The 8,397-nt window shown below is 33.8% G+C and overlaps 1 protein-coding gene across 1 annotated transcript; it reads right to left on the bottom strand.

The window, feature by feature from the left end:
• Positions 1-2,065: 2,065 nt before the first annotated feature.
• Positions 2,066-8,160, bottom strand: LOC143602775 (external alternative NAD(P)H-ubiquinone oxidoreductase B2, mitochondrial-like). The gene is made up of 10 exons (XM_077079777.1): positions 8,031-8,160; positions 6,469-6,727; positions 5,485-5,679; positions 5,154-5,404; positions 4,122-4,341; positions 3,949-4,053; positions 3,419-3,682; positions 3,155-3,276; positions 2,832-2,951; positions 2,066-2,193 (listed from the first exon to the last, which is right to left on the bottom strand). The coding sequence occupies exons 1-10, from the start codon at positions 8,123-8,125 to the stop codon at positions 2,106-2,108; spliced, it is 1,719 nt and encodes a 572-aa protein (XP_076935892.1). The 5' UTR covers positions 8,126-8,160; the 3' UTR covers positions 2,066-2,105.
• Between the last annotated feature and the right edge of the window lie 237 nt (positions 8,161-8,397).

Consider the following 8,397-nt stretch of genomic DNA (forward strand, 5'->3'; position numbering starts at 1 on the left):
AATGATGATGCTATCACAATTTGGAATGCTCCAAGATATAAGATCATCAATGTCTTCATTCGCAACCATGTCATAGAGTTCATGTAAGAACTTTGGTATACTACAACCACTATCAACACCCCGCCTATCACTGTTACCGTTGCATCCAGTTATCACTTTTTCTGCCAACTCATTCAACGACTTTAAACAATCATCATCATTCCCCAACCCCTCAAAATGATCATTGACTGATTGAAAATCTTTCATGATATCAATAAAATGAATCCCCGAGTCAATATCAAGAAAAGCTCTTTTTTGCCCAATCGTCTCAGTGAATACAAGCTTGTTGATCATGGCTTCGATGATAGTTTGAATCTCCGCTAAAGTTTGTTCTATTCCATACTTAAATCGTACTATTCTATTGCCAAATTGCTTTTGGTCTTGTATTACTTTAGCGAATGTAGCTTTGAGCTCGTTTATAGAGACACCAGATTTGTTGACATTAGATTCTCGCTTCTTACTTTTAATACTTTTTAACAGGTGTAGTTTTCCTTCTTGAAAATTTTCATGACCGAACTCTAGTCGATTCCATTCCATCTTCTTGAAACCCTTTGAAAATAGAATTTAGACTAGTTAATATCAAACCAACTTCTCAATTAAAGTATCTAAAATCATGCATAATTATATATTAAGAAGAAACAATACTCACATATTTATTGAGTTGAGATAAGAAGCTATCTAAACGATTGCTTTTAAAGTAACAAGGAAGAATCTTTGAGATAAACAGTTGTTCATCATATATGATAAAAGTGGTGCGAGACGAGCTCCAAGAAACGATTGAGTTCGTTGATTTATCATCAACCATCGAGTATAGTTTGTTCAAGAAAGGAGTTACACCATGGTTGTATCCAATCTCTCCTCCTCTGTAGCAACCACCATCTCCACCCTTGCCATTATCTTGTGTTGTTTCCATGGCACCACAATGCATGTGAACCATCAACACACAACCCACTTTATATACATATATTTGATGTAGGGTAGGGTGTACAATATTCTTATTCCCCGTATTATAACTGATTGGAAGGCAAAATAAGCATGTTCTATTTTGATATTATTTTACGTTATTTATATTCAACAAAATATATATATATGTATGGTAAAAATTGAGATGGTTAGCATCACTTGGTCAAACTGATTTGTGCCAGGCCGTTTGTATTTCACACTTTTTTTACTATAGTAATTACATTAACTAAATTTAAATATAAAATTGAATGTATAAGGTTTTAAAATTAAATAACCCAAGCGTCTGAATTATTTGGCATACAAAAAAATCATAGGAGAAACTTTTTTTAAATTAAAATGAGGTAAATCACTAAAGAAATAGAGAAACATCTAAGATGTCTGTACCGGTTCAAATGAATGTTTAAATTTAGGGCTAAAAAAGAGTCTAATTTAGCTAGATTGGGGTCGCTCTTGTTCATTTATCATAATGTAATGATTTAATTAGACATATGGTTCGTGTGGTTCGGCTAAAGTAACATTATTAAGGTTTAAAAGTAAGTTTGGGTTTTGAAGTTTCGACCTTGCAACAGTCTAATTAAATTCGCAAAATAGCCATCACGTATAATAAACCCTAATGTAATTTGTGCATTTGCTAGCGTTTTTTTTTGTTATGCAGCCGTTTAAAATAATAATATTATCTATCACGTAAAAAAGATTAGCAATTTGTTTGTGCCTTGATTACATAAAAATATACTTTTCTTATTTGTGAATGAAAGTCCCTAAATAGTAATTTAGAATTTATATAAAATACAGGTGGCAACCGTTACCCGTAGCTTTTGTACGTTTGTACAAATATCAAACAACAATATTTTTTCGAAAAAGGCCAGACCATTGTGGTCGAATATTGTCATCTTGACACAAGATTTTGACTTGGTCAATGAGGCACAAGTTGTTAACCAACATAGACGAGTTATAAAAGCAACATGTAAAGATAAAAACTTGGAAAGTACGTAACTAACAAAACTTAACTTGATGTTTGAAATTTCAAATTTGTAAATGAATATCGAATGTTTAAAAAAATTGGAACGAGAGAAATACTAGGGAAAACTGTTTGTTCGGTTTACTCATATTTGACTCGAGTCCCTGCCGAAAATGAAACGCCTCATCCAGTCTGAAACCACCAACGACCTCGTACGCCAACTTACTTGCTTGCTGTTAAATTCCAACAACAAAACAATACAGACATTTACACAACTATAAAAACCGCATAATTATTCTTAGGCGACGTTTGCAGGATAGAGAGAAAAAGAGACGATTATACAGTTATATTACCGTTTATATAGTGCTTATACAATGAAGATTATACAATACATTACCTTTATGTTAACTTTTTATGTAGTGCTATGATTACATGGTCACAACTAAAATTTCTTATTCATTTTGGTTAAACCTTTTCTGTATTTTTTTAAGAACAAAAATATGTTTTTTGATTTAAAATTTTAAACAACGTTCGGTTTTTAGTCCGTTCAAACAGTCTGATTCGGTGAAGTTTTCAAAACATTGAATAAATACGAATTTAGTATTGAATACAATACAATTAGTAACAATTTATTTTTATATATATTAAAATTTAGAATAAAAGTGTATAATTGTGAAAAATATAATTAATTTCCTTACTCTATGTTCCACATGTGTAGAACTGTTGATCATAGAACTAGAATGAACCTACACATATATAGATGTTTATAATATGCATATACACCTAAATAATGTATATATGCATTTTATTAGTCAGGTTGTGCATAGAAGATATATTGTTGATTTGATTTTTGGGAGGATGAGGTATGTACCTTGCATAAACTGAATACCATAGCCACTGAGAACTGTGTCCAATAGAAACCCAATCACCAGGGAGTTGTGCAGCTGTTTGCTCTCCTCCTAATGGAGCAAATTGACCAAGATGCTTGTATCTACACACACAAACAAATACTGCACTCAATATCCTAGTAATTCAAATCACTTGATAAACATGAAAATACACTAACCTAACTTAACCGACGGTATTACTTAGATAAAATACTAATGTCAGACTGACCCGTTTCAGGATTAACGACAATTTTCATTTTTTTTGTATTTATAAAGTTTTTTGTGATTTATTTAGTAATGTAGGTACCTGAAAGGACGGAAACGATGACGTCCCGACTCTCTGAAACGTATTGGACCTTCCGGACGTTTCTCACATTTGTCCATACGGTTGAAACAATCTGCAAGGTAGGCGCCCTCCTGCGCTGCAACCTACATAGTACCAACCATCATGCATCAGATAACTAATTAATTTTGGGATGGACCAAGTATGAAATTAAGTAAAAAAAAAGTCACAGGTTCGGGTATGGTATTAGGCGATACTCAGACCAATTGTTTTTCGGTTAACGTATACCTGGGCGGTTGCTGGGAAATTTTTGACCTGAGAGTCAACTTGAGATAAAGCTGACTTAAATTCATCAACATTGACTTCTTTTGTAGCATCACCCTTGGATTCTTTTAATAGATCAACAAGGCTGCTCATATTCTTGTTTTTTAGATACAGTTGCACTTGAGGATACCGGTCACATATGTCATCAACTACTTCTTGGAACTCTTTAATGGTCAGTGTTCCGGACCGGCCCTTGTCAGCCTTTTCAAATATAGATGATATATCCTCCTGCCAGTCAACAATTCAATTTCAACCCCTTTTCTCAGACATTGAATAAGAGTGATACAAACATACATATATAAATATTATCTGAGGGTAGTTATTTTTGTGATTGCATATATGGAATTACAAGTTTACATATGTGATAACCAAATTACATATATGTGATCATAAAATTGCATATAATGTAAATAAAATTGTTAAAGAATTATTAAAATTTAAAATTATTTGGAAGTTCTGAAATGATTATATATAGATATATAAACTGAATGTACCATGACTCTGCGTTGGTTTATTGTGGCACAGTCTCCGAGTGCATATATGTTGTTTGTCCCTTCAACTCGAAGCCATTCATCAGTAGCTAAAACACGCCGATTCGCCTAAAAAGCACAAGACACGCATGTCATTTAACAATTAATGCCACTCAATGAAAATAATATGACAGTACCTGTCCTATTTCCTTCATAAAGTCAACCACAACTGGACGAGTGGCAATGCCAGTTGACCATACCGCCATCCCATAGGGCATGGTTGAGACTACCCCGGTTTTGATTTCTTTTGTTGAAATTTCTTTATCTGAAACCTTAACCACCATTGATCCTGTTTTCAAATCTATACCATCTCTATGAAACTTTTCTTCAGCGAAAGTTGTAATTCTTTTGTCAAACCTGAAAGTCAAAGTGCATTTGTAAGCAGACATTTATGGAATAAAGATTACACATGTCAATCATGACCTGCTATTTAAAAAAATAATTGATTGGGTGTTTTTTCTGTGTGTTAAATGGGTTAATTTGGGTTAAAAACAGGTATAAATTAGGTCGAATTTATCAAATTTGCGACTTAGAACGAGTCCAAATGACCATAATACAAATATAACTAGTGAACTCAATCTGATATTTTTTTCTTCTAAACTACACATCTCAACCTGAGCCAATTTTGGTCAAAACCGGTTTTGACTTGAAACTTTTTAAAACCACCTAATTTGACCTGAAACGGTTTTGACCCGATAATGACCAGCCTGTCTGTTTCAAGGCTTAAATAAAATTACTAAAAAACGACCATTTTGGCCTAAACCCACCATCTTAAAACTTTTCAAAAACTACCTGTTTTGACCTGAACCAAATTAAAACTTTTCTAAACAACCCACTTTAACCTGAAGCAGTTTTGACCCAATACCTGACCAACCTGCCAGTTTTGCACGGCTTAAACAAAATGACGAAAAAATTACCCACATTTGACCCTAACACATTTTAAAAATTTTTAAAAATGACCAATTTTGACACAAACCAAACTGAAACTTTTTAAAAACACCTTGTTAGACCCGAACCAATTTTATCCAATAAGGGCCAGTCCTTCTGTTTTGCAAGACTTAAAACATATGACTACAAAAACGACCCATTTTTAATCTTTTCCAAAACAACTCATTAAATAAAACGACTAAAAAAGCTAAGACTTGTGAGCAAAAAAAAAAACACTTTACATGTTCAAAATATTGTTAGTTGCCTCCAAAAGTGATATTTTGACGAAATCTTTAACGGTCGGGTACAACTTAACCAAATCCTCTGATACAAAATCATGAAGCTCAGCTGCAAACTCGACACCAGTTGGACCACCACCCACAACAACAAATTGAAGCATCCTTCTCCTCTCATCATCACTCACATTAGGCAAACTCGCCTTTTCAAAGCAGTCGATTACTTTCCTGCGAATCTTTTGGGCATCTTCAACTTCCTGTATTAAGAATATATATTAAACTATAACATAACTGATGGCTTACTGACATTAATGTCAAATCTTGATATGTGAACTACCTTTAAGTAGAGGCAGTGTTCTTCAACACCGGGCGTGTTAAATGTGTTAACACGGGCTCCCATCGCAACAACTAGGTAATCATAGTCGACAATAAATTCTTCGTTTGCATTTTTCGTTGACTGGCAATACACTTTCTTGTTTTGTGCGTCGATTTTGTAGCATTCGGCTTCACAAAAGTTGACGTTTACGTTATTCTGTTACGAGACATTTAAACAGACATTGATCAGTAATCAGTAAGTTGCAAATGTTAATCGCCTCACAGTGAGTTATTTATTGTCTAAACAATGATGTATAAACTTTCCAAGTGTAGAGCCGGGTTTTGCGTTAGCATATTTGACCTGTTTTTAAAATAGATCGGCTTTGGGTTGACTATTTTAGAAAACAGGCCGCGTTCGGGATGAACTATTTAGAAAACGGATCGTATCAGGTTGACCCATTTGAAACGAATTGCGTTAATTCGGCTGACCAGTGTAGAGAACATGTCGTGTTCGGGTTGACCTATTTAGAGAACGTGTCGTGTTCGGGTTAGCCCGTTTAAAAACGAACCGTATTCAAGTTAACCTGTTTAAAATGGTTAGTGTTCAAGTTGACCCGTTTATAAATTGGTCATGTTTGGGATGTTTAACCGTTTTAATTAAATAAATCGACCCATTAACCTGTTTAACCCATTAATTAACTAAGTCGATCCAATAACCCGTTTAACCCAATTTTTACAACAACCAACTCGACTATCATATTTATAACTTGGTTATCACCCACAAACCCGTTTAACTTGTTTAGCTAAATGGGTTAGACAGGTCATATTTAACTTACAAGATTGTAAGTGTGCACAGATTAAGGTTGATGTTTTGACACGAATAGATAGATAGGTTGTGTAATGGTTGAACAATTCAACCCACAACTTGCCATCCTGCCTTTAAAGTTTTGCCTGATCTCACGGTACGTATACACAAAACAAAAAAATGTATAACTAGTTTAGATACCTTTTTGACAATGTTGCGAATTGGTTCGACAACGCTGCGCGCTTCAACAGTGCCAACCGTTACACTTGGTAATAAAGGTGTAAATGCAAAGTAATTCCTTGGTGATATCACTTGAACATCATAAGATGGGTTCTTAAGATTTCTCAAGAAACTTGTTCCGGCCCAACCGGTTCCAAGCACCACAACCTTCTTCTTAGGGGCACCAACATCATCATAATTTTCCCTAGTTGCCACTGAATAAGCCACAACACCCCCACCACTGAAATGCGTTTCATGTATAAAAACCAATAAGTTCATGTACTAAACTATAAGTAATTAAAATTCTTCTAAGGTATATAATAAACTATGTGCAATCCCAATATAATACAACGCAAACATAATTAAAATATTTCTATGCATAGCCTATCACAAAGCTCAGAAAGTTTTCGGCATATACTCGGATCGACGAATCGAATATAGACGAGGGTTGTCCTGGGTTGCTCAGTCCAACCCGAATGCTCCTAAGCTATAATAGGTTGTAACTGATGGGTGGAAACATAGTTGTCAATAACGAATAGCGGTAAATAGCGGCAAACTATCTATATGCAAAGTAGTGTTAGCGACGAAATAGTACCTTCTATTTCGTGTTTAGTGATAAAATAGTAGAAATTTTAGAAAATAAAAAAACTGAAAGTTATAATTTGTATGTATATAATGTTAGTTTTATTCCTATAATGTATAAATTTATAAGATTAAAGACCGAATATAAAATAGTGAAGATGGAGAGGGTTAATTATTAAAATACACAAATTAATTTTAAACTTTTGATGTAAAAATTCACAAACTTTACGGACTCAATGTAAACTAATGAAAAGAAAGGGATTAGATGTCAAAATAACTAAACTTTATTAAACCTAAAAGACGTCCAAAGTGTACATTTAGCCGTCTTCTTCCTCGCTTCCAACATAAGTTGTGTCGCTCTTTTCCTTCATCCACCTTTTGGCAAAAATCGTGTGGAATTCGCCGTCACCGTGTGTTCGCATAGTATCTTGGAGAGGCTTATTCGCTGTAGCGCCCGCTATAAACAGTATTGACAACAGTGGGTGGAAACTAGTATCTAATAACAATAATTTTTCTCAACCTCCAGTTATAGTTAAGGAATTTTTATATCAAAAGTGGCAATATAATGAGAATTATATAACGCATTTTTAAGCGTTTTGTATATTAAATCCAAAATAAAAGGTGTAACACGCAATATGTGATTCAAAATTTGGAACGAAAACAAAATCAAGCTACGCATCCAAAATAAACCACATCAACCTAAGTTAATTAGTAACAATAACAACATGCAATAACAAATAAATTCAACATCAAATGCAGTACGTACGCCACCATTATCAGCATTTAAATTACTGAATTGTAACATTCCGAAAATCATATCAAATATAGATCTAAATAATTAACTTCCGTACGGACAGTTTACAATTACAACAAAAGTACAAAAAACTTAATAATTATTTAAATCAAGCAAAACCTAATAATAATAATAATAATAATAATAATAAACGTGAATCGGTATATACCTAAGTGCGCAAACGGCGAGAAATCCCGACATATACGGGCGTTCACGAAAGCTCCGTAAAAGCCTCTCATACACATTATTCAAACGTCTGCTCATTTCCGCTTTGTAAACAAAAACTGTCAGATTTCAGATCTACACTGCAAAAGCATGAATGAAATAAGCGATGATACAAATACGAGAAAAAAAAACACAACAGTGAAGATGATAACGATTAATGCATGTTACCGGCCGATTCAACATGTACATGTAGATACATTACCAATCAAATTATTATTATTATGAAAAACAAAAGAGAGGAAGATGAACAGAACAGTTACGTTTTTTTAGAGGGAGGCGGAGAGGTATTGTGTGTGACCAAAAATAATATA

Source organism: Bidens hawaiensis, unplaced genomic scaffold (assembly GCF_021521415.1).
Source record: "Bidens hawaiensis isolate Kalapana, Puna unplaced genomic scaffold, B.hawaiensis_p1.1 tig00059815_1, whole genome shotgun sequence".
Taxonomy (NCBI): Eukaryota; Viridiplantae; Streptophyta; class Magnoliopsida; order Asterales; family Asteraceae; genus Bidens; species Bidens hawaiensis.

Bases quoted from the DNA above. Each gene is read 5' to 3' on its own strand.
- LOC143602775 (XM_077079777.1), bottom strand. From the start codon at position 8,125: ATGAGCAGACGTTTGAATAATGTGTATGAGAGGCTTTTACGGAGCTTT. The intron at 6,728-8,030 runs GTATATACCGAT...AACGCATTTCAG, and splicing joins CTCGCCGTTTGCGCACTTAG to TGGTGGGGGTGTTGTGGCTT. The intron at 5,680-6,468 runs GTATCTAAACTA...GTCTCGTAACAG, and splicing joins TTCGCAACATTGTCAAAAAG to AATAACGTAAACGTCAACTT.